This window comes from Diadema antillarum, unplaced genomic scaffold (assembly GCF_040938485.1).
Source record: "Diadema antillarum isolate AM-2024a unplaced genomic scaffold, OU_Dant_1.0 seq00000119_RagTag, whole genome shotgun sequence".
In the NCBI taxonomy this organism is placed as follows: domain Eukaryota; kingdom Metazoa; phylum Echinodermata; class Echinoidea; order Diadematoida; family Diadematidae; genus Diadema; species Diadema antillarum.
In genome coordinates, this window is record NW_027271200.1 from 1,223,326 (window position 1) to 1,250,870 (window position 27,545).

A 27,545-nucleotide genomic window follows, 5' to 3' on the forward strand; every position below is an offset into this window, starting at 1 on the left:
TATTGTAAACACCATCACTCTCATCAAATCTCAGCCTATTGAAACCATCACTACCATTGTCTTTAACACCATCACTTTCACCAAATCTCACCATATTGACACCACTACTACCATTGTCTCTAACACCATCACTCTCACCAAATCTCAGCCTATTGAGACCATCACTACCATTGTCTTTAACACCATCACTCTCACAAAATCTCATCCTATTGCCACCATCACCACCACTGTCTCTAACACCATTATTCTCATCATATCTCATCCTGTTGACACCATCACTAACACTGTCTCTAACACCATCATTCTCATCAAATGTCATCCTGTTGACACCATCACTACCATTGTCTCGAACACCATCACTACCATTGTCTCTAATACCATCATTCTCACCAAAAATCCTTATTGCCATTATCATCATCATCATTATTATCATCCCCATTAATATGGTCATACACCCCAAGGAGAATGACGCATTCCACTCACCAGTTGGCATTTCCTGCCGAGGCATCCTTCGACATCGCGTACAGTTCCTCAGCATGGTTGATCATGCCCAGGATGATGGAAACTCCGAGCTGCATCAATACCAAAAGTGACAGCTATCAATCAACATTCTCTTCCCTCATGGACATACATCAGATAAATAAAGACTATTTTCTGTCCATCACAACAATCACCCATCTGTCAAGTTTCACAAGTTGCTTGTGGCATAGACTTCAGTATCAAGGGCTGGCCCTGTGAAAACCCGACTCTTTCATATTTTCTTATTTTTGTTTTTTATTATTATTATCATCATCTTCATTATCGTATATACACTTTGATGCGTTGGGTATAAAACGTGCATTTGTTGGTTGACTCTCAATTTCATTTCGTGGCCTCTTCTGGTACACCAGGTTAGGGCTCGCTGCTTGTTCAGCCTCCCCCGTCCGTCCCCCCCCCCCCCATGCTATTGCTATTTCACTCTTTTCCTATTCTTTATCCCTCTGTTGTTCCTTTATATCATGTTTGCTGCTGCCTCTCTGTTGATCCTTATCCTTCACAGGTTGCCCCTAAGATCCTTGGGATCATTACTGACCCTCCTCTGCCTTTTGTCTGTCCACCCTCCTTTAATCCCCCTCCCTTTGTTGGGCTCCTTACCCATGACACCAATCCCTTTTGTTTACTTTGTTCTGTGTCCCTAGCCCTCCCCTCCCCCTCCCCAACTGTTCTAGTTGTGTTTAGTCCTTACATGTGACTGTTTTCCCCGCCTGTTGGTCATTTTGCCTCTCACGAAGATTCTGCTACGATCGAAAGCTCAGGCCCCTTTTGACTCCATCTAAAACATTTTCCATAACTTTAAGACAAGATAGGCCTCTCCATTGAAGCATGTAACCCTGACTTCATAGCATGATAATCACTGGAATCGGACCTCCATTACTTAGTCAACAAATATTTATCTATGAATCATGCAACAGATTATTTCACTTTTGATGTGTGATTGTTTTGAGTACCTGGACTGGTTGTGAGTACAGCGCAAAAGGAGACTGTCTTTATTTTTTCCCATGTGACTAATTGAAAAGAAACTTGCCAGGACAGTGAGAGAAGATTTGTTTTTTCTTGAATGGCATGCAATGACAACCAAATGAGCCGGCTAGTTTCAGATATATTTGCACACAATAGAAGCATCATACCATGAGATAACTTGACACTATATGTCACTATTAAGAGTGGTTAATGAAAGCATAAAGATCAGAAGAATACAATAGAATATTGTTTGCAAAGGCAGTCCTCAAGTTATTGTAACTGTGAAGGTGAGACAACAAATAGAAATAAGACAAGTCTGTACCCATTTCAAAGGACCCATGCAATGCAAATATTTTTATGCATGTCGACTTGTGTTGATTTTTGATATCCCAATAATCACTTAAGTGGCAAAAAAGATTATATAAATATGTCCCATATATTTCATATTAATTTTTCTGTCATTTTTCTTCACATTACTTGGATATAACCAGAAAAAAATTTTCCAAACAGATTCTGTCAATGTCATCATCTGTTGACCATTGCTACATCACTCATTTGATTGATGAAAGATGGTGGAATGCACCATCCCTTGAACTAAGCATAACTGGCACATTTCCATAAAATGTCTTTCGCTAAGCATATTGGTAGTATGACAACACACATGTAGTTTACAGAGGAGAAAACATAACAGAAGCATGACAGTCCAACGACAAAATTTCTCTCCTACGGAAGGGCAATATTTCACCAAGCTCGAATTAACTTGAATGATGAGAATAAAATCAAAGAGAACAGTAGAAGTTTCACAAAATAATATATAATGATTACATTTCTTGTGGACAAAGAAACAAACAAAAAATTATACTAGTTGCAACACACAGGCTAATTATCTGAGGCAATAAAGTCCTTGAGTCTTGATGAAGTAATCCCTATAGCAGCTACCATTAGTTTGCACACAAAAATACGCACTAAAAATTCACACTGAAAACATATATTTCTGGTTGATAATTCAGCAACTACAACCTTTTCCCCTTCACAAGAAATGAAACCTATAAAAACATGTGGATTGAGTGAATGCAGCAAGATTAGTAGAACACATCAATGATGTGTATGAGGAAATTTGAGAGTTTGTTTGAAATTGATTAATTTTTAGTTTTGGTGCAGTCAATGCTGGATGAGAAGACTACTACAGTTTGTGATGTCACATATGGAAAACGATATAAAGAAAATATGTGACCTTGCATCACAAAAACCATCAAAAAGCTGCCAGATATGGCTTTTCAGTTAAGAGCAGATTCTTAAAGAACAGACTCTAAGCTTTAATAGGACATATTACTCAACGCAAATGGATTTTCCTAATCCATCTAAATAATAGAACGTAAGTACACCCTCTGGAAAAGCAGTTACTGAGAAAGAAGGCTTTGAACTTTAGAGTCTATTCAAATACTTAATCTCACCCAGTGGTACTCTGTGCAATGAATGGGACAAAAGAGGGGTAAGCAGCACTGTAGCAACCACAATAATGAGATTATCAGATTAAGCTGGAATTTCCTACAATCATTAAGCATTTTCTACTTCTGAATAGTACGACCTTCAAATGCAGTAGCGTCCTCCTTTCAAAAGTTGTAATAGTTGAAAGTGAAGAGTACGTACAGGGTTTTTAAGGAATGATCAAGGGAGATGCTAAGAGATGCCTAATCACATTAGTTACAGAAAAAAAAAAGTGTGCCAGAAAGACTTAAAAAAACCCACTACAATTCCATTTCTTTTTATGATCCCCAACTTACATATAATGTAGAAGAATTGCTCTTTCAGAAAATATAAAATGCTAAAAATTGTCTAGGTTGATCCATTTCATCCATTTTGAGTCCTCACATATAACTGGGTCATGCAAATTTGTGCTAGTTTTTTGATGCACGGTCACATATACAAATAATTCTGATTTTTTTTTTTCAAAATGAAAAGCATGCATTTCCTCGACTTGTTACTGACATATGTTGAGGGTAATATTATCCCCTTTGTTTATTGGAAGAGGTAAGTCAGGTGCTCTTTTATTATGCTAGAGAAATAAAAATATGCTGAATTATATCTCCTTCATGTTTTCTATACATGACATCACATAGTGATGTAGTCTTCTCATCCAGCAGTGGCAGCACCTAAACTTCATAAAAAACTAAACTATCTAAAAATTCATAAATCTTGAACAAACTGTCCGATTTTCATCAAACTTTCACTGCTGTGTGTTACTAATATTGCCGCATTCCCTCCATTCACATAACATATATTTGGGCTTCATTCTCCTTTCATAGCCACTCCAAGATAATCACAACTAAACAAAAATAAAATAGCAAGTTTTTCTTGATGATTTCATTGCAAAAAAAAAAAAAAAAAAGACAGAGAAAGTTAAAGATTAGTGTGTACATCACAAGGGAGACTTTTGTGTCCATGACTTCAATATCTCATCTAATTTGTAAAATGTTATTGTTACTAATATTGCTGTTTCACAAAAACAAGTGAAATTTTAACTTTCTCATTCTAGGTCTGATCTTATATCCTCTCCCATTTGGTGAACCTGATTTTACTCCTATGTCATCACAGCCGACTTGCACATGGTTTGAGATTCTACCTTTAACCTCACCTTGTTTTGCACAGCATTAAGAATGAATGACGAGCTCTTGTTCTGCGGCGTGGTGGGCGTGGTCGGTAGCTGTGACTCCAGATTCTCCACAAGAGAGGCCAGGTCACCTAGGTCACATGACTGGATGACCTGACTGATGGGGTCAAAGAGCTGTGGTAGTGTCTACACAGAAGAAAACAAATCAATAGCACTTTAAATGTTTCTCTGGGATATCCATTTAATCTTAGTTTAACTGCTTGCAGCTATGAAGTTGTTTCTTATTGTTGTTGTTGTTGTATTTTTAATTCACCTGGGTATGGTAGAGCGCACACAATTTATGCAGTAATACTTGCACATTTGACGTTATACTGAAGCTCCACATTGTAATGAAAGTTTCATTTTTGTCTTTGTTTTTGGCTTCTGATAACTTTTTTTTCCCCAAAAACCTTAATTTAAGATTAAACTTGATATGAACAACAAATTTATTGATGTGAATGCTGTACTCTAGATACTTAATGATTTTGCATGTACAACCCTAAATATTCCTGCCCTTCTTTTAAGTGCAGGAAAATGTCTTACATACATAATTTTATTTATCATGTTCAATGTAAAATGAAGTTCATTGATTGAACAAATCGCAAGACAAAATGTCACATCACAATAGGGTCTAAAGCGGGAGTGGCAGACATTCTCTGCCTTCATCCCCTCCTGTTACCTAGCAACCCACCTCCTCCACCCGTCCCTTCTGATTCTCCTGGGCATCCTTCTTGAGGTCCTTGGCCTCCTGCTTGAAGACGTAGGAGAGGCTGCCCAGGAAGGATTGCAGCAGGGGCAGCGCCTCCTCCTTGCCCAAGAGGGGCAGGACGCGCCCCACTAGCTTGCGCCCCTTCCGGATCCCCAACATCTGGTGGAAGTGCGAGTTAACCGTCCTGTGGGCGGGGACGGGGTTGGAAGAGACGCATCGCAAATAGACACAATTATGATGCAGCATTGTAGAAAATGCAAAGGAGAAATGGTAACAGGGGACGACAGAGAAAAGAAGTGTGTGAGATTGAGAAGGAGTGGTGGTAGAGAGGAGAAGAGAGGGAGAAAAATAAAAGAATCAAAACAAAACAAACTGAACAACTTACAAGACTTAAAACTTTGTCTGTCATACAAAAAAACCCCAAAAAAACAAAAACACAATCAAACAAACTCTGAGGGTAAAATACGAAAACCTAGAGGGTCTCTCTAAAACCTACACAATTTCAATGCTCAGTGAAGCCCTTGGTGGATGGAGACTTACAGGAAAATCAGTGTACCCTTAATCCAGAATCTATTAAGGCCACGAATGCCAATGTGCATACACATAAACTTCTCTTCGTTTGGGAGGAACCTGGTTCAGGATGAATCTTTTTCATACCTATCCTTCAGTCCTTCTCCTCTCAGCATAGCACACATCTGTGAGACGAGACCCTTCCTCTTCTCCAGGAGGGGACCAGTGTCAGACTCTGGGAGGCCTCCCACCTGCTGGTCCAGCTCCTCGATCACCAGGACGATGCCATAAAGGCGCTCGATGGCAAGAAGTGTTCGACGTCGACGACCATGGTCTTTGGCACCAGGTTTACCTCCCTGCGTGTGGCAGATTTTTGTTTGCAGAAGGGTGACATTGCAATGCATTACACTCACATGTTACAGCGCATACTTTAAGATTCTTTTCACTGTTTGCACAGTTTAACCAAGGAGGTTTTATACATGGAGTTCCAACTGGCTGTAATTTATTCAAACAGTTGTCAGATTTCTATTGATGTACAAAAGAATTCCACAGGTGCACTTGTGCCTTTGATGATCGATGTTCCAAACCGCCGTCTTGCTGAGCAATCTGAAGATTCATTTTGAACGTTATCATAATGTTGGCCATATTTTGCTTACCTATTTAATATTAAATGAAATGAAATTTCACTTAATAATAAAGCATGTAAAACAAAAGTCAATTCCGTTCAGAAATTTGCACAAAAGTGTAAACCAGAGCTGTATTATGTGAAAATGCTTAAAACTGTACCATCCTGGAAAGCTGGTTTTATCACTTTTCGACTTAATTTCCCCAAATGAAACTAACATGTAATAATCTTTAAGTATAATTCTTTATTGATAGATATATCAGATTAGTGCCCGCCAAGTCAAGTAATTTTCATTTTCATTTCAGCATTTTTCCCTCAATTTCTGTTCGCGCATCCTCGTGTCTGTACCACCTAGCTTTTATATGAAGGGATAGCGAAAAGTAATTACCATCACAAAGACATATCTTCCTTTGAAAGTGGCTGGTGATTATGCAATGAGACACGAGTCAATTGTCTTCGTATCAGCGCGGCAGATCCTGTTTGGCACATGCTTCAAATATTTTTGAGCGGCGGCTTCGAACATAGATCAAAGGGAATATATTTTCAATTGTTAGCTGAGCTAACCTATAAGCATAAGAATGTTGACAGGTGCCGGGTTCGAAGCTTTCGCAGGCGGAGAGAGCTGTGGAGCTCACTGACCTAGTTCGACACGCAGCAGAACGGACGTCTTATTCCTTCTCGCTTCTATTATTATCGTGCACTAGCGGCAATGTGACCCTGCTCTCCGAAATCAAAATGTCGGATCAGGAATTCAGCAGAGAGCAAGACCACACCCTGGGTTCTGAAGTCCCCACAGTTTCTCAACCCGCAACACTGACCCCGTCATTTGTGAGCAACGCCATCAAAGAGGCTTTCGGTTCCTTTAAGGAGTAATTTGACTCTTCTATCGCCCAAGTGAAAGAGGAAAGCGAGAAAAAGCTCTCTGCCGCTCCACGGAACTTCAACAACTAAAAAGGGCGTCGGAATTGTCATTTCGTTTCAAGGGCAACAGAGTTCAATTCGAATTCAACTCTAGTTTGCAGGAAAGCTAGAGAAGGGCGTGGCCTTACTGGAGGAAGGCAAGCACGTTGCTGCCCTTTCCAAGTTGAAAGAGGGCATACTGCCGACATCAGGAAAAGAAAGAAGTTAATCAGGCTTGCTGACAAATCCGATGCAGGTTAGTGTTTTAAAAGAATTATAAACATTCTTTGTGAGAGGTTCTAATCGTTGGTGAGATAATGAGGAAAGCGAGGGCGCGGAGCGCCTGGGCTAGAATGTATGTATTTTTAGAAGTGAAATTGAGTGATTGTTGCACACTGTGAAAAATTGAAAAATTGTATGATTATGTATGGAAATACAGAAGAAAAAAAAAATGGGGGGGGGGGGGCAAATGCCCCCCCCCCCCCTGCTGGGTACGCCGTAAGGCCATGGCGATAAGGGCTGAACACTCGTTATGGAAATTCCATGATATATTATATAGACCTATATATACAACCTGCAAATTGTATCGTGACAGAAATATACATTACATTGAGCAGGCTGCTGCTATTATGTAAATAAGTTTCAGTCTGTCAGCTTCGGTGAATTCTTGAATATGTGATTCTCTACAAATTATTTAATTGTTATGCAAGTAGCACTATCTCAATTTATAGGGTGGTCAGCAGTTGACGAATATCTGAGCGATGACCTTGCAAGCGATTCTGAGGATGAAAAACGTATCAGGCAGGCACAGACAAGGGCGGCGAGAAAACGCAAATCGTCTCGGAACATCCCAGCCGCCAAGGGCAAACCTCCGAAGAGTGATGGATATAGGACTGCAAGCCCTTCTTCTGGTCACTTTTTTCGCGGCTTTAGCGGAAAAAGTAGATACGCTTATGGGGGTACCGGAAACTCCCCCACCCTTGGTTGGCGAGGGGCCAGCAGTGGGCCAAAGTCGACAGATTTCTGCTTCGCGTGCGGAAAGCAAGGGCACTGGAGAAGGGGGTGTCCAGGGGCCGGTAACCAAGGTCCCCCGATCAGGGATAACATCGCGCAGCAACGCTAATGGTCCTGCTTCTATGGAACAAAATGAGCAAGGTAAATTAGTTTGATCGTTTAATCCGTTGACTACGATGCACGAGTTATCTCGTGATAGCCGTTCTCCACTCAGATACTAAGCATGAGTTATCTCGTGGAAAAAGGAGCCCTTGAATGCACACTTTAAAACCTAGAAATTCACATATAGTGGAATGTTAATCTGACTGAAAATAACATTCAATAATTAATGAATCAAGGGAACTGACATAGACTTCCTTGGGGTAACACCTTAGATATTAGAAGTGAAAATGGGGTGGAAAATCAAACAGCCGAGTCCGCCCTGTTAATGCGGCTGTATCGAGCGAGACTCGCGTATTCAACTAGACCGTAAGCAACGGGATAACTGTGTTCTCAACATGATTGCGATGAAGAACAATGAGATGATAGTGTATGAGAGAGGTCAAAGGAATAATTAAGAATGTTGTCATCAATGATGAATGGATAATGTAGTCTACTTCTTGTTGGAAGCGGGCATAACCAATTCGTGAGCTAGTACTTCTGATCTGAGTTCTCTTGGGATTTTACCACGTACAGGCGTTCGGTATGACACGCTGCATGGCGATGGCGCCAAGTTAATCCAGTCTTCCCTGAAAGATGAGTTGGAAACAGCTTCCGGTACCTCTCGAGATATTTCGGAGACAGACTTTAACTGCCCTAGCGGAGCTAGCAGTATCGCTTTTGCTGAAAGTGAACGGTTCGAAGAAGAATTTTACTTAAACAATTACTTTGAATATGAGCAAGGTAGCTCAGAACCGATAGTCAAAGGAAGACTAAAGGCGTCAATACAATTTGGGAAAAACATGGTGCATCTCAATTTGTGTTAGATACCATTGAACACGGTTATATGTTACCGTTATTGCAGACTCCTCCCCGACTAGAATCAAGAAACAATAAATCTGCCTTGTCTCACCCTGAATTTGTCAATGAAGCTGTTCTTGATCTATTCAAGAAAAAACTAATTGTTGAGTCTTTTGTTGCACCTCATGTTGTTAACCCCCTTTCAGTGTCAATTCAAAGCTCTGGTAAAAAGAGACTGATTTTTTATTTACGTTTAGTTAATAAATATTTGTGGAAGGACAAAGTTAAAATTGAGGATTGGAATATAGCACTTACTTACTTTAAAAAGGGAGATTTTATGCTTTCATTTGACCTTAAGTCAGGTTTTCATCATTTTGATATTTTTCAGGACCATACTCGCTTTTTAGGATTTAGTTGGGATTTTGGTAATGGTCCTAGATATTATACTTTTCGAGTATTGCCGTTTGGCTTGTCCACAGCTCCGTACGTCTTTACAAAATGCCTCAAACCGATTGTTAACCATTGGCGAAGTAAAGGGATATTCATTGTTTTGTATTTAGATGATGGTTGGGGTTGTGCTGCTTCGTTTGATACATGCGAAGCCGTGGCCAAGGCAGTGAAAGATGACATATTAAAAGCAGGTTTGGTACCTAATGTCGAGAAATCGCAGTGGATCCCAGTCCAATGTTTGGATTGGCTTGGCTTAACATGGGATAGCAGTATTGGTTGTCTAAAGATTACCAAGAGGAGGATGAAGGACCTGGAGTCATGTTTGGACACTTTTTAGACACGTTTGCCAAAAGTTTCAGCAAGAAAAATAGCGGCTATCGCTGGAAAGATCAATTCTCTTTACCCAGTAGTGGGTGCTTTAACTCAGTTAAAAACTAGATTTATGCATTATGAAATCATTCGTAGAGATCATTGGGATAAAGAGTACAATATAGACAGTGACAACAACCTGATTGCCGAGTTATTTTTCTGGAAGGAAAATCTTGTCATCCTTAATGAACGCATGTTGTTTGAGTATTCTATTCCACAGACCATTGTATACTCTGATGCCAGTAAGTCAGGCTGTGGAGCCTGGATTGGTGAGTGTGCTGGCATGAAAATGGCAAGAAACTGGACTAAAGTAGAAATGTCGAAAAGCTCCACTTGGAGAGAACTTATGGCGCTAAGTTTGGCGTTGAAATCATTTGCACCCTATAACTTGCGAAGTAAGGTTGCGAAAATAATTACAGACAATGGAGGTGTAGTCTCTATCGTGGAGAAGGGTAGCATGATTGCAGAATTGCACGAGCTTAGCTTGGACATTTTTAATTTTTGCAGAAAAAGTAGGATCACTTTACAGGTTCACTGGGTTCCCAGAGAGGAGAACCGTTGTGCAGATGCACTTAGTCGGATTATTGATTTCGATGACTGGGGAGTTTCTGTTGAATTCTTTAAAATTTTGGATGAGTTGTGGGGGCCCCATACTGTTGACAGGTTCGCAGATGATTCTAATTTCAAATTACCAACGTTTAATTCTAAATATTGGTGTCCTAATACGGATGCAGTAGACGCGTTTTCGTGCGATTGGGCGGGCGAGAATAATTGGCTGGTGCCCCCTATCGATAGTATTGGGCAAGTTTTGAATCACGTTAGAGTGTGTTCCGCTATGGGAACTCTAGTTGGGCCATATTGGCCTTCTGCCCCATTTTGGCCCCTTTTGTTTTCGGAGAATAGAGAATCTCGTTTATTAATATCGCGTGTAGTAAAGATTGATAATCCTGAAGGAGTTTTCGTTCAAGGCAGAAATAGGAATTCTATATTTGGGACAAAGAAATTCCAAAGTCCAGTGTTATGTCTACGATTGAATGGGGTGGCGAGCGGCAAATGAAAATTCTGCATAATTTCATAACGTATCAGTCGTAGGACTATATTATGGCATCAGCCGCCTGGCTATGGAATCAGCCGCATGGCTATGGAATCAGCCGCATGGCTGTGGAATCTGCCGCAGGGCTGAATGAAAGCTATGTAGCTTTCTTTCCGCGGTTTGATGAATTTTTATGCTGCGCCTGGCAGCGGCGAATGAAATTCATCTAAAATTTTAGCCTTTGGGGTCTATACACCATGTTGTTTAGGTGTCGAATGTATAGCATGTCTTGTAATGACCACACAGGATAGGTGTAAGTTGTGCTATTCCTCTTTTTATGTTCCCCCAGATTTTCGCCACAGGACGAATATGGTAAAACATTGACCAAGATTTTGGCAGCTTCAAGAGCTGATAACACGGTTTATATATACAAGAGAGCTTGGTTAGCCTGGGAAGAATGGTGTACGCAATTTGAGGTAAATTCAGCTCTGGCTGAACCAGAAGACATTAGTCGATACCTCTTTCATTTATACCAAAGTGGTGCTCCTTACTCCAGGATGGAGTCGGCCTTTTACGCTATAAAATGGCATTATGACTGTAATCCCAAGGTACACATTAACCCGTGTGATCGGAAGTTTCTACACATTGTACTTCAAGGATTGAAGAAGCTGCTGTATAAACCAATTGTAAAAAAGGAACCTACTACACCAGAAATTTTGAAGGCAGTTGTAGAGAAATATAGTTCTTCCACTAGTTTAGTGGATATTCGTTTATGTGCCATGATACTGATTGCATATGCTGGATTTCTACGATATGACGAACTGATAAATATTCGTAGGTGCGATCTTGATATGTAGGTTTCCCATGTGAACATTTTCATTATGAAAAGTAAAACTGATATTTATAGACACGGAGCATGGGTCCTCATAGGTGCTACTAATACACCAACCTGTCCGGTTTCGGCTTTGCGGAAGTATTTGTTAGCTGCGGAGTTAGATGATCCAGCTGATGAGAAATTTCTTTTCAGACCCGTCAATTATTGTAACTCCAAAGAATCCTACAAATTAAGGGATGGACAATATTGTCATACACGAGATGTTTGGATCTGTTACGGGATGCCCTGTCAGCAGTGGGTTTAGAACCGAAAAAGTTCGGCATGCACAGCCTTCGAAGCGGCGGTGCTACAGCGGCCGCAAAATTTGGAGTCCCAGATAGACTGTTTAAGAAGCATGGTAGATGGCGTTCAGAAACTGCCAAGGATGGATACATTAAGGATAGTATGAATGATCGTCTCTCGGTATCTTTGAATTTGGGCCTCTAAAACATTGGCGTATGGTTATAACGTTGATTGTATATGACAACGTTAGTAAGCAAATAAACTGCCTTGTTTATTCTGCACTATTATGAAGCGTGTGAGATATTACTGACACATTGTTTATGGAATGAAACTTGGATTAAAATCTCCTAAATGAAATTGTAGGCGTTTTGTTTCCTTGTTACCCGTTCTTTAATTGACTGAGAGGGGAGGGCATAGGAATAGCCCTGTCTTGCCGTCGAAGCTTGGTGCTCCCCTTGGATTCAGGTATTATGTATATATTATGTTCTCTTGCAGGTTATGCGTTAGGGAAGGGAGGCGGGATTGAAAATAATTTATTCACGTTTGAGTAGCGAATTAGGGAATAAATATATTTTCAATTGTTAGCTGAGCTAACCTATAAGCATAAGAATGTTGACAGGTGCCGGGTTCGAAGCTTTCGCAGGCGGAGAGAGCTGTGGAGCTCACTGACCTAGTTCGACACGCAGCAGAACGGACGTCTTATTCAGAGACGGAATTGCGACGTCCATCACTGGTATTGTCGGGACGGCCTGCAAGCTCAAGATAGAGGACCATATGACCAGGACGAAACAGCTGTCGGGATAAGAGCATCGGGAGGCGGTATTGGTTCCGGCATGTCAAGAAGCAGTTCGTGAGGGTGGTTTCCAGGCGCGTACGTAAGTCATCAGTTCTCTCCGTCCGTTCTGTCTTGCCGTCGAAGCTTGGTGCTCCCCTTGGATTCAGGTATTATGTATATATTATGTTCTCTTGCAGGTTATGCGTTAGGGAAGGGAGGCGGGATTGAAAATAATTTATTCACGTTTGAGTAGCGAATTAGGGAATAAATAACTCTGTTGTTACTCCATCTCTTCAACCTCCTTGGTTTAACCCCCTTGAGTGTGATAGATTTTTGTTTGAAGAATGATGACATTGTAATTTTTCACACTCACATGATACATATCAAGATTCTTTTCACAGTCAGCACCAGGTTTACCTCCATGAATGTGACAGATTTTTGTGTGAAGAATGACAACATTGTAATGTTTCACCTGGGATGGTGTTAAAGATGGAGTGGCAACTTCTTCATAATTCATGCAAACACATGTTCAGGTTCTCCGGCATTACAATGGGATGTCTAACATTCATCTTCACTTTGAAGTCATGCTCAGCACTGCTTTATCTCCAAGACGAAATTTGGAGACCAAAAAAAGTTTATTAGTGGAAAATTGAGCAAAGAAATGGAATCCCATTTTCTTGGCTCAATTTTCCACTAATAGATTATATTCATTTCCGGTCAGTTTCCCTTTATTTGCATTTATCACAAGAAAAATGTTGAACATTTCATCAAGTTGGACTTCAATGCAAAATATTGAATGAAATATTAAGATATGATTAGAGCAGTTTAGACAAGAATTTTGTGTTATAAACATACATTCCTGTTCTCGTAACGCACAAATCTAAATGAAAAGAAAATACAATCTTCCTAAGAACTTGCTATTTTTTTCCATGATGCAGACACCTGCGCACATTAGTTTTTGTTTCTGTTTAAAATCTGGCATATTTAATTTTTCAAATACCCCATTATAAAAGCATGTTCCAGTGTGTTTTTTTCTGCTTTTTGCTGATAAAAATGTGATTTTTACACTGCATTTTGATTCATTGCCCCAATTCAAAGCACACACATACATTGATGCCAGCACATAGAAAAAGCGAGCAACCTACAACGGGGGAGGTCTTTTCTGCTGTGAGAGTGCTAGCCCTGATTATTGATGCTCTCTGTTGTCAAAGCAAATGGGTGCCACTTGTAGTTAAGCATACAACTTCTCACCTCCATGGCTTCACACTCTAATATGAGCTACATATCAAGATTCTTTCACTGTTGCACTTTCTTGTGACTGTTTGGATATATACATGTAAATTCATAGACATTAGCGACTGAAAAGACTTTGCATTTCTCATCATAGTGGGCATAAATTCTCTGAATCCCTTAAAATCCCACAGCCCCAGGTAGAGCAGATCACTGGTAATTACTGGTGTTACATCAATACTGAAAATGCTTAGATGTGAGAGAGAGAGAAAAAGAGGTAAAATCATGAAAGATTTTGGTAGAAGAAGCATGCTTGTCCAAAACAAGCCGGTGCCACCATATATCCATTACTCATACTTTTGCTGAACAAATATGTAGAAAACTCATTTAAAATCAGACATGTTCTTTTGTTTCCCTATAAAAGTTTGTTCACCTCTTCATCTTCTGCAGCATTATCAATGTGGATGTCGATGATCTGACGAGGGTTGTTTACGCTGGACGTGGTCAGTTTGCCAAGAGCGCCCTCAAACTGAGCTGTATGGAAACAAAGACAAGACATCGCATTTCACTGATACTAATCATAATAGTCAACCAGTACGTACAACAAGCACTACGCCAGCCAGAAGTACTCCCGGATACTAGTCACTACTGCACCCAAAGGAACTCATTCTGCATCAGTATGGATAATTTCCCGGGTTCTTCACCAAAGAACAATGTCTATTATACCCTCTTTGCATGATACACACCAAAAAGTGTTCTCACAAATAAGTGAAGGATTTGTTTGTCTTCTTTTTAAGAAGAATTGAATGCTAGGTTTCTAATTTAAAAAAAAAAAAATTAAACTTAAATGGGTAATTCCATGAAGTTGGGGCAGTGTCCATGTAGCATCGTGATATTTAAAAAATACATTTCAGCATAACTCAATATTAATTATGCCATACATTTATTGTTTGTAGGTTTTACATTTGCATTGAGGCCACACATTTTTCTGGAAAGTTTGTGCCATTCAGACTCAATTTTGTGAAGTTTTTAAACAATATGTAACAGTGTCCTGTAGCATCGTGACGTGTCCATGTAGCATCGTGATATTTTAAAATTTGGTCCTAAGAGACAAATTATGGCAATTAGCTTGACCAAAATTTGATGCAATATGCATATTTACAAGATATGAATGAGATAGCTAAATATCTCAAATTTCCTGTACACAGTTTTAATTTTAAAAGAAAATTACAAAATGTATCACGATGCTATGCGGTGTCCTTTTTTGTGACATTTGGTGGGCACCGCGTAGCATAGTGACACATTGTGTAATTTTCTTGTAAAAGTAAAACTGTGGAAAGGAGAGTTAAGATATTTAGCTATCTGACTAATCTAGTAATTATGCATATTATATCAAAATTTGGTCAAGCTAATTGCAATAATTTGTCTTTTAGGACCAGATTTTAACTATCACGATGCTACATGGACACGTCACGATGCTACAGGACACCGTTACATATCATTTTGATAACTTCATCAAAATTGAGTCTGAATGGCACATAATTTCCAGGAAAATGTATGGTCTCAATACAAATGTAAAGCCTATAAACAATATATGTATAGCATAATTAGTATTGAGTTATGCTAAAATGTCACACTTTGTGCCCCAACTTCACGGAATTACCCACATGCATCTTGTCATTCTTGATATATTACGTTTCATAATTGCTTTCCTTTGGAAATATGTTATTTCCAAGTAACACTTGTTGCATGCACCTATAACAATTTGATTAAATCCTCATGCACCAGCACACTACTACATCAAAAAACAAAAGTTTGTAATCAAACATAAACAGTAAACATAGCTAGAATTTCTACCAAAACAGTCACACAACAATATACCTCAAAATTTATCTCTTGCTCTGGCATATAGGTACTTCTGATTCTTTTACCTGAACAAGCAACAAACAAAAGATCTATTTTTTAACCCTTTGCTCTTTGTTCACTGATTGACACTCACAAGAAAGTGCTTCCTTCACCAACTGGCACTAATGTCTGAAGGCTAATTGTCTCTGAATACACATTACCCAATCCCCTAATCACTATTGCCACACTATGGCCTCCCTATGGGACCGAGGCACATTGAAACACCTGAGTGGGCTTACTTATCTACAACTGGGTCAAGTTTGGACGGGCTACTGAATGTTGAAAAGAAAGGGGGAAAAAAACACCTTCACAAGCTACACTAATTTGCTTGTCTCCTAACAAAGTCCAATCATTTTGTTTTGTTGTATTTCTCATGAAGGTTGTTGTAATAATAATGCTTTTATGTAGTCTTATTGATTGTAATGCTGCATGTTTCTGTTATATGTTGATTTTTATGGAAGTGTTAAATAAACCTAAAACCTAATTTCCAGGGCACATAAAGAGTTAAATGATGGACTCAATGCTATAAGGTTGGTCAGGCCTCAGGCCTAAAAAAGGACACTTTTTAAGAGGTTCACACACACACACACACACACACACACACACACACACACACACACACACAAATGCTTGATAAAGAAGTTTTCATAAAACACTCGAGTCAGCCTACCAGGTTGATAAGCTTTGTTCTCAAGAGGCTTCAGCACCAGTTTCTTTTCCTTCTTTCCTCCTTCTTGCTGACTCTTTCCACTCTCCTCTCTATCCTTCTCCTTGGCAGCTTTCCTCTGCATGTAATTCTGATCAGGGACAGAAAAGAATATGTGATGCGCTCCGTCGGAATGAGTCAAAAGTCGCAAAAATTGAAATCGTAGTTATGCCTATATAAGAATTTACAGACTCTAAGCTTTACACTGATATGCAATAGAACTCATTTCGACATCCCTATAGATCATAAAAACGAATATTAACTACGTTTATGATGTCCGTCCATTTTCTAAATAACGGAGAAAATCGCTCTCAAAGTTCAGGCTATGTTCAAGCTCACACCCTGTTTCTTTCACGGGACGAAACAATACAACAGTCCTGCTTAGCGACGGCGTTTATGCTCCATCGCACGCACTACCGTATAAGGCGATAGCTTGGGTATGTAAGATAATTAACCAATCGCAGGACAGGTCTGTCATTAACGATTGTGACCAATACGGCAGCCCGAATGTAAACTTCGGCGCGTTTGTGTCCGCGCGTGCCGCTGCCGCCGCATGAATGAGTCGGTATGCGTTGTGTGTCGGCTGCGTTGTGGTTTGCCGCACATTTTTAACTCACAAACAATAGGAAACAGTAGAAAGAAAAAAAAAGGCACGCAATGCGTCTTACGAGAAGCGTCTTTTAGCGAGGGCGTTCATCGCTTCCATTCTCCTCCCATGTTGTCAATGGAAACTAAAGAGGATGCGTTTAGCAAGTACCAATACCTAAATAGAACCTGAGAACCTATTGTAGGCGGGCACGCAATGCGTCTTACGAGAAGCGTCTTTTAGCGAGGGCGTTCATCGCTTCCATTCTCCTCCCATGTTGTTGTCAATGGAAACTAAAGAGGATGCGTTTAGCAAGTATCAATACCTAAATAGAACCTGAGAACCTATTGTAGGCGGGGGTTCAAAAGACAGCATCAGTAGAAAAAGTCAATGAATTACAAAGTCGTCTTTTGAGATCGTGTTCTTTGCGTGTACTAAAAACCCTCAAATTACGCACATGGTCGTAATGTTGCAGAGCATCAAAGACTGCTTTCGCATCTGTTCTGCTGCATCTGTATACAGCCGTAACATTCTGAATTCCCGCCATATTAGGCACATTTCCTTTATAGGCGTTGCGTGCACAGTAATTATCGCTTATCACGCTTGCCAATGCTGCACATATTATACATATCTGAAGCAAAGGTTGATGTAGGCTTGACAGCTTCACATTGGGTTTACAGTGACTGTATCATATTATTCTCATTCACTTTTGTAATACCATAGCATATATATATATATAAAAAAACATTAACTTGTAGCTTAAGTAGATTTTTTTTTAACATCACATTTGCAGTTGCAATCTTTCTGCATTTGAGAATTGGAGTATAGATGATAATACCGACAAATATTCGGAATTAATACTTAGGCCTTCTTCACTTCGTTTTGTATTCACAAACCTTATTAGAAAAAATGATTGCTTGATTACTTTCGGGTAAAGGAACAACCGGAAAGGAACCGCACTTAATTTTCTTGTTAACGAACCTAAGCTAATAGCGAACCATATTTCATTGTATGATTAACGAACCTTCAGAATAATCAATTGTATTACCCCCCCCCCCCAGAAAAACAAAGCAATTCAATGTCATGCGTTGTCAATAGTGATAAAAGTCCCGTTTTTATTTTGTAGTGTGTCTCAGTACTCCTGTGCTTATTTTTAAGGATGTGCCTCTCTTAATAATTGCGATTGATGTTCAACTATTTCTTTCACGCAAGCTTGAACAAGAAGAAGCTAAAATTCAGGCAAGGAGACGAGTTTTCTTCCACGAGATACAATCATTAAGACATAGGCCTACACCTTGTACATCTATTCCTGAAAGTTGTGTGATTGCTTCTGTGCAAAAGAATTGTGTCCATTACATGAATCAGGCACTATACAAAACGGTTGAAATCTACTGAAAGTCGAACTTCGATTCTTTTTTATTTCATTTCCAATTCAAGCGGGGATAGACCAGAAATTAGTTTGTCATTACTGGCAGGAGACATTACATTTTTCCAGTACATGCTCCGCATTTAAACAGTCGCCACATTTTCGTGGTCAGAATCAGATAATGGACACATGATATATTATAAAAATGAAAATACAAAACAACGAATACGCCATATGTACAAAGATTATGAAATTCAATGAATTAAACTTACCTGTGATATTCTGCATAAAAAACAAGCATGCCGATCAAATAATTTAATAAAATTAATAGCACACATGACAGCGATATCATGCATGGCAGATCAAATCAAGTTCAATTGATGAGAAAGCTAAATAAAGTTAAAAAGTTGACTTCCTTTCGTTTCTCTTTCAATTCATGAAAACAAAATTACATTGTATATCTATTGAAGAGGATTGTCTCTGTTGCGAACGATCGCCATACATAGCATTGTTAGTCTTCTGGGCAAATCCGAATCCCTAAATACTTTAATTTTTTCTTGATAATGTGATAACCCTGCTTATAACTTTATAAAGGACTCGCAAATTCAAAGTTTCAAACCGTATACTAAAACATTATATTGTACACGGTGTATTTCAAAAAACATTTTGAATGCGTTGTGTGTTCATAGCATCAATCTCATTTTCCGTACGTAAAGCGCACAGAAACGTAACCAAACATTACCAAATACAGTGAAATGCATTGTACGGCGTGGTACTATCATTAGAAGTATATCCCATTCCTTTTTACTTTTATTTGCTTGAAGCAGTCGTCAAACCATGTTTCATTTTCGTAGCGACATCATTTAGGAATTAGAATGTGTGAAAATAATCGTTACTCATTTATTTTGCACTACTATTATAGCATTTACATTTTCCAACTTTTATTGACATGCATGATATGTTACTGTATGGTTACGATTACGAATGTTGGTTATGAATTCAAAAGACTGGTTTATCAATCGAACTATAAAGGTAATAGCTGTTTTGAAAGTAGTTCGATACAAGTTCAAAACGCAATCGAAGTCATCGTCATAGGGGGGACTGATTGCTCTAGAAAACTTGTTTAGGCTAGTAAAGATTGCCGTATGCAATCTTTGTAGAAAGTTTTGACTTTCATAGGCCATCTTCTGAGTATTTTGAGAAATTATGTAAAAGAATTATTTGTTTTGATTATGTCAAGAATCAGCTTGAACTATGAGAATAAAAAGGCGTGGTTACCCAAACAATGTCGTAGTTCGATTAGACATGATGGGTAAAGTGAATTCATGACTTGACTAATCCTTACTGAATTGATGATCTCTTCTGTAAACCATCAGTTATGTCTTGTAGATGATACCTCTGTAATCGTAGTGAAAATTCTTTTGAGCGATGAGACGAAAACCAACAAACAAAATGCCGTGTATCATCCCTCGAGATTCCAACATTTGGCGTCACCCGACCAACAATAAGTGACAAATCAAATGGAATATTATGTTGTGGGATAGCAGACTGTGTTACGATTTTTAAATGTTTCGAGCAATAGTTTAAAAAAAAAGAGAAAATGAGGCAAAGTTCAAGAAATTAGAAAAAAGCACGTAAATGCAGGCGATTATGTTTGATAATCAAAGTAAGAGATTACAATCGGCCGTGCGGATGTATATGATTGCCTTATTTACATGTCTGATTTCTGTAAACTATGTTATATTTAAATTTAAGTTCCCTTCCCTCCTTGATAAAAGTTGTGTTGAGTTTTCGCTATAGGCATTTATTAGGAAACGCTTGAAAAACGACAACAAATGCCTACTATACATCAAGAGATGACCTATACATACATGAAACAAAAATTCTGTACGTTCTGATATAATGTAACTGCTTGTTTGTTTGTTTCTTTGTTTGTTTTGAATTACCATGGTCTTTGTCAGGGGAAAGATGAAGAATAGTAGTAGAGTGTATCACTCTCAAATCCGGATGATTACGATAAGTGTGTATTCCCGCCCTTTCTATACAGGTAAGCTTGGTATCCTATTATAAAAGCCTGCATGTGTCACGCAGAAGAACTGATTCCGCGATCACTTTTAACCTTTCATAAAATTCACGTTTTAAGATAGTAACAATAGCTTGTAGGAGATAGAGTAAGTTAGCGTCCCTGAGTGTGGTTCTGAACACAAAAGGGGACTGAAAAATTCTTTTACAAATTAGCAGACATAATGCCGATCCTCCAACACTGTTGCTCCATTCCGTCACTGATTCTGCTATCAATGGCGAAGAAAGAATACTGGTTGCGTGATTATCCACCCCTTGATAGCAGGAAGTTTACCTTTCATTGTTTAAGGCTTCGTTGATGCGGGGTTTACTCGGATACAAAGCGTGAACTGTGTCGTCCGAGTTCTTTCATTCGTAATTCCTCAGAATACGAAATTCAATGGGCAATTAGCGCTGCTACTTCGCAAAGCTGTTAGCCAAATTCTTTGCAGACTAACTCTCACATGTCAGCTACACGCAATACACGACAAACAGCTATCATTACAAACATTCTGATAAAAGACAAAACAAAATGAAGAAGCACACTTTTTGTCCCTTTCTCAAATAGGTTCTACTTCTAAAAAATACACAGATGACAAGAGTCAGAATATCCTCCAAAGGGAATACGAGCTATTTCAGCATTAATAATGTTTGTCTTCCGATTTCTCTCCATGCCGTCACGGCCCAAACCATCATAAGAAATAGGGCAATGAGTTTTATTAACCAGGGAAATAATAGTACGCATTACATACATTTGGCGAATTATCACACGCATTGTCGACTTTATAAAAACAAGAATGATTGACAACTTAGGCCTTACTATATCTCCAGAGATGAACTTTAAACAGCAAGTCACATACCAGGGAACGAAAGTTATGATTATTTGAATGAATTCATTAATGAGGCCAATTAATAACCGTTGTAAAAGTACACACACGCATAAAGAGGTTTCAAGTTCGATATGTGATCATTGTATCAGCTCATAGATAAAGTATCATACATTTTGCGTGATCGTTCGTTGGAATTAATTTTTTTCAGCGCGATTTGTGCGTCACATCAATCACCACTTCATGAAATGGAGTGCATGTATCAAACGAAACTCGCTGGTCATGCAATCAAAAGCCTTGGTCAGCTCACTATTATTGCGTAATTCTAAAGCCCTCGCCGCTTGGCCGCCGACGCCGCCGCGCGCACCATGCTTTGTTTTGTCTTGAATGGGGTCAAGAGCAATGCCTCATTAGCATACACCCTAGCAACGAAGGCGGAGTCTCGATCGGACAAGAACAATAGGTGCGAAACGCAACGCAAAGGCGAGCGTTCGAAAAAAATGTAACCGAAAAAAATTGTCTCAGAAAAACTGTGATTTGGGACACTTTTACTCATTTTTACACGCTGAAATTTTCTGTACAAACAGATAAAACATCAAGGAATCAAAATCCGTCATAAAAAAATTTCGACCCGAGCAGTGCTTCCCCTTCATTTTCGGCTCATTACGGGAAAACTCCCCGTGCGACTTATGACTCATTTTGTCGGAGCGCCACACATATGTGATATATGTTAAACATGGCAAGCACTGAGAATCATTAAAGGCTCTGGCTTCATTATTGCCGATATCAGCGAACCAAACAAACACGAGGGGTAACAAAATGATCATAATGAGAAGTAACCTGGTAGAGTAGTAGTATTAGTGACTGTCAGATTGTTGTTACCACAATCAACGCCATCATCTTCAACAACACCAACATCATCATCACCATCTCCCAACATTACCACCAGTACCCTCATCCAAATCACCATCCAAATCACTATCATCAAAATAGTTAACACTGTATTCATCACCATTATCACCTTTACTGCTGCTATCGCCAATACTACTGTCAATGCCATAATCATCTCCCGTTAACATCACTCCCCTCATCATTGTTAACATTATTACAATTATGATAATTATTATCATCAACACCATTGAGATCATCATCTTTATCAATAACTCCATTACAATCATTATCTTCAAAACTAAACACCATTAGGATCATTACTGTCGTGATTATTAGTAACATCATTCCAATCATTATCTTTATCAGTAAAGTCTTTTCAAGCATCATCTTATCACTTAACATTACAATTCCTTTCTTTATCATGAACACCACTATAATCATTATGTTTATTATCAACACCATAATAATCATTAAATCAACAGTATCATCACAACAATCACAAACACCATCACTATCACAAATGTCATCATCATTGTAATCATCAACACCATGACATTCACCAGCAACATTGTCGTATCAAAAGCACAAATACCATCATTATCATCATCATTACCACCACCACCACCACCACCCTCCTCATCATCACCACCATCGCCTAACCTGGTAGTAGAAGTCGTCTACGGCAGGGTTGTTGGACGTCAGCTGGAGCATTTGGATCTTAATCACCCACTCCTTCTCCTTAGTCGACATCAGGCAGGAATATTCATCATAGTCGCCACGGTTACCAGCCCGGTGCTGGTTGCCACCACGCTGGAAACGGATTTGGCGTTGCGCTCGAGGCCCATCTCCCCTGTCATATTTCCTGAAAGTAAGCGCACAAGATAAAAAGTTCCAGATCTCATTTTTTTTTGTGAATATGCAGTGCATTCTCTACAAGGTATCACTGTCTTAAAGGCAATAATTTTTCAAACCTTGATACCCCTGCCTTACACTCTTTTTTTTCTTCTTAAATTCGACCACCCTTTGCAAGAATTGACAGGAAACAGAGGGCCAACATCTTTGCATCACTTGGATTCGTCTTACAACATTTTACCTCTACAGTTATAGATCTCTGCGCCAGTGCCACAGAACATACATTTTGCATTTTTTATTTTTGTCAAATGGAGGATGAATAGGCCATGACTTCACCGAAAAACCGTAGAAGCAAGTCTACCCAGATTTTGAAGATTGTAAGAACAATCATGATTTAATGATTAAATAAATAAAATTCTGATTGTTTACAACCAATATTACACACACACACACACACACACACACACACAAATTGTATGACTAACACTGTCCATCAATAGCTCGAGTACATATCATTGATCTGTCCGCATCATGAATTATCACACAAATTCCACTCCATTAATTCTTGCCAGCCATTAGACAATATTCTTATCAGTAGGTAATTAATAAGTATATAAGAAAAAAAAACCAAATAAACAAAAACTGATGCACTAGTGGTTGGGAGGTTGCTATGACTGCAATATGCAATTACAGCACACATCTTGCTGTGACTGGCAAGGAGAAAAGGTCTACTAAAACTGACTGAAAAGACAAACACAACTCGACACAAAAACTTTTATCAATTTGAAGACAAGATCTACAAACTCACTGCATGTTGGCTTGAGGCCCCCTCTGCTGGGAACCGTACGGGTAGCGTCTGTTCATGCCCATCTGATCTGGGCGAGAGTGCACTGGAGGGATTCTATTCACAGCAAAACAAACAAACACACAAATCAGATCACTGAAATTATATCAACTTGAGTTTTCCTCCGGAGAAATCACCCATGTTGGCTACACAACTGTTTGTATCACTACTTCCTAATAAATTTTACAGATATTTCAAGACATGTAATAAAGTCATAGAAGTCATAGAACTCCATATCTGAACTGATTCTCATCGGAATGTGTTTCTTGCGACATAAATCTATACATTTTCAGCCTCCTGGATGGAGAAAACACTGTCCCTTCATATTTCTCATGAAATAATTTTCTGGCCTAATGGGCTACCTTTTACCTGTGTAAATAATGCATGATTGTAATAAATACACTATTAAAGGGATGGTACAGTTTTGGTTTAGATGGTGCTGCAGGTTTCCACCTTTTTTCTGTGTAATGTGCAATCAAGGTCAACAAAGTCGCACACTCACTGAAGTAACAACAGTTTCCAAAATATTCATGAACTAAAGAGTATCCATTTTCATTTGTGAAAGCCTGTTTATTCCTCCTTATCTTTTGGTCTTTGACTTTTATACAATATACTGATGACAACTAACTCCATGTTCACCAATGATAAGATATAGAATAGTGGGAAACAAGTTTGATTTATCATAAAGTTGTTGCTATAGCTATGGTTACTAGACACAGTTCCTGACTTAGACCAGATGCAAGATACCTCAGAGCCAGAGGGTGTACAAACCTTGGATTCATTGGTGTCAAGCCATGCATTGCCCGAGGAAAGGGGCCTCGCCCTCTGCCCACAGCATGCATGGGAGGGGTATTTGAGCTAGGACTTGTCCCCGGGCCCGGTCCCATGGGCATGCCCCTTGGCGAGGACGAGTACGGCATGCGTGGCGACCCAGAGTACGGCGGTGGTCTGGGGCTCCCCCCGAAGCCCGGCGATCCCGCCATATTGCCCGGCTGGCCCGGGGGAGGGGCCCGTCGCGGGATGTCCCGGGGAGGGGGAATGGTGGTGAAGACGGCCTGCCTGATGGTATTGGGCGATATTCTGCCCCCAGAGGCATGGAGACGGATAATGAGCTGACTGATCTGAGTAGGGGATACCCTCCCTCCGATGGACTGGTGGATTTGGCGAGTAAGCTGCTGGAGGAGTTGGGGGTGGATGGGAACAATAGGCGACTGCTGCATGGAAAGGAAAAATGGAATATGAAATATCAGTTCCCTCATTTCACTGATATTTCAGTCTCACCAAAATTATATGTACTTTTATCACTCTATAACTGTATCAATCACATGCTTAAACCAACATTGAGTGATCATCAGACTAGTATACTAATCTCATTTGGATGAAAACACTGCTTTTGCTTTTTTGAATTGATTTGTTAACCTGTTAAGGATGGGCTGAATTTGCTACAACATGCATTTCCCATAGACACCTGCCCGAGTATATTCGGGACTCGTCCTAAACGGGTTAATGAATGACAACCAAAAGTGCAAATCTCCTAGATTAATTCATGATATCAAAATATTATAGGACAAGTCCACCTTCATTTACATAAGGATTGAGAGAATGCAGCAATATTAGTAGAACACATCAGTGAAAGTTTGAGGAAAATCAGACAATCCGTTCGAAAGTTATGAATTTTTAAAGTATCGCGCAGACACTGCTGGATGAGAAGACTACTACAGTGTGTGATGTCACATGCATACGATATACGGAAAATAAAAAGAAAATTTCACAAAACTATACTTTTTTAATAAAGTGCACATTTCTTCAACTTGTTACTGACGCATGTTATATTATTCCCCCTGCCGTCTGAAAGAGAGAAGTCGAGTGTTCTTTTGTTATGCGAGAAAAATGGAAATATGTTGAATTTTCCTTATTCTTTCTTTATATCGTTGTACACATGTGACATCACAAGCTATAGTAGTCTTTTCATCCAGCTGTGACTGAGCAGAAACTTCAAAAATTCTTTTGAAATAATAAAAATAACTTTTGAACGGAGTGTCCGATTTTCCTGAAACTCTCACTGATGTGTTCTACAAATATTGCTACATTCATTCAACCAACATGTCTATGAAGGTGAACTTGTCCTTTATAGCAACTAACAAATTTCCATAAATTTGCACCACAATTTTTCCCAATCAGCAACACGGACATGCCAGACACTAAATATTCTACACTTCCCATAACTTCCAAAAACAATTGTAACTCCTATTCTCTTCTCGTGATTTGAGAGCAGCACAGCACATATGAATGAGACTACACGGCGTATCGAAACAATCAGGTGGCATGACATGAATAACATAATGGCATCTCTGCCTCCTGTGGACCTAATACTGGAACTTACATTTTGCTGCTGCTGTGGTACAAGTGATGGCGGCGTGGCATGCGGTGGTGCATGGCTAAACTGGGGCAGCTGCTTGTGCTGATCCGGCGGTAGCTTTGGTGGCTGCGGGCCTGGAATTCTGGCTTGGTGCATGTGCGAGGCACCTCGGGGCGGGGTGCCGATGGGCAGGGGTATTGCAGCTGGCGGGGAGCCGATCTCCGGCGACACGGACCTGGCGGGCAAGGCCTTGCTAGATGTCCCTTTACTGCCGGTCAGCTCCTGCTCCAGTTCGGCCAGGGATATCACTTTGGGCGGGTGTGCCTCACCCACAGCACGAACTATGGCGGGGTCCTGTTGTATATAAATGGGTACCAAATAAAGATTTGAATGTTACAATCATACTCCTCAAAGAGTGGAGTGTGTCTCTTAGAGGTGCATACTGATTCCTCTGACTGGGGTAATGATGTGTTATAAAGCACCTAAAGCACCCCAAGAGGATGGAAATCTGCTATATACAAAACAAAGACCGTTATTTTCATCATCATTACAATCGTCATCCTTAGAAGCTGTCTGTGTTTTGCTGCAACAAGCCACTGACTTTCAGCTACTGAATTAAAGGGATCAGTGCATGTTTTCACTTGCACAGACCCTGTTCCTTTTATTGTACATAAGAGAGACTGCACAATCTTGCCGCTATGACACCTCCACTGGCACATGACATGATCTGCATCCCGGTATAGCTTCCAAGGAGCTGCAATTGGGTTTACTGCAACAAGTACCAAGTACTACCAAATTCTACAACTGCTTGAAAAAGACTGGACTAAACAAAATACCTGAAGCAGCACCTGTAACTACACCACATGTCTCTTACAGTCAATAATAGACCCTATATCAAAGTGGAGAACATTCAACAAAAGTGTAATCAAAATATTCATCACACACCTCCCAGGCATCACTTGGTCTGCTCTTGGCTCCCTGCCCGATGTTGAGCATGGCCTTCAGTCGATCTTCGGTGGAGGTCACCGTGAGGGGTTGCCGACTCGGTAGCTCCACCGTCTGTCCAACTTCCGGCGATCCCCAGATGTTGCGGGTCGGAGACATGAAGTTGGTGGGGTCAAAGAGAGACGGGGGAGATTTGGGCCCAAACAGCTGGCTGATGTTGGATTCTGCTGCGCCCTGCAGTGAGAACAGAAACAAAGTAGATTTCCCCACAATGAAAACAAAATACAACTTCCCAGTTTCCAAATGAAAAATCCATTTCATTGATGAGCAAGTATGCCAGAGAAACACATTCAATGGTACATGGATATTCCTAAAACCTAGC

At 39.8% G+C, this 27,545-nt stretch overlaps 2 protein-coding genes and 1 pseudogene across 2 annotated transcripts in view; 2 read left to right on the top strand and 1 right to left on the bottom strand.

Moving 5' to 3' along the window:
• Positions 1-419: 419 nt before the first annotated feature.
• LOC139727090 (protein PAT1 homolog 1-like) overlaps positions 420-27,545 on the bottom strand; it is a 38,762-nt gene continuing 11,636 nt past the window's right edge. Inside the window, exons 5-15 of the mRNA XM_071638070.1 lie at positions 27,164-27,397; positions 26,243-26,572; positions 24,631-25,073; positions 23,824-23,916; positions 22,824-23,025; positions 16,397-16,523; positions 14,255-14,355; positions 5,517-5,725; positions 4,842-5,043; positions 4,136-4,297; positions 420-572 (exon numbers count right to left, since the gene is read on the bottom strand). Coding sequence (XP_071494171.1) covers positions 480-572; positions 4,136-4,297; positions 4,842-5,043; positions 5,517-5,725; positions 14,255-14,355; positions 16,397-16,523; positions 22,824-23,025; positions 23,824-23,916; positions 24,631-25,073; positions 26,243-26,572; positions 27,164-27,397 — 2,196 coding nt within the window. The 3' untranslated portion in view covers positions 420-479. The remainder of the gene's footprint in view (positions 573-4,135; positions 4,298-4,841; positions 5,044-5,516; positions 5,726-14,254; positions 14,356-16,396; positions 16,524-22,823; positions 23,026-23,823; positions 23,917-24,630; positions 25,074-26,242; positions 26,573-27,163; positions 27,398-27,545) is intronic.
• Positions 6,730-10,960, top strand: LOC139727112 (uncharacterized; annotated as a pseudogene).
• Positions 10,768-12,020, top strand: LOC139727123 (integrase/recombinase xerD homolog). The gene is given in 3 exon segments (XM_071638104.1): positions 10,768-10,877; positions 11,049-11,778; positions 11,781-12,020. Coding segments are annotated over 3 exon segments (1,080 nt in total).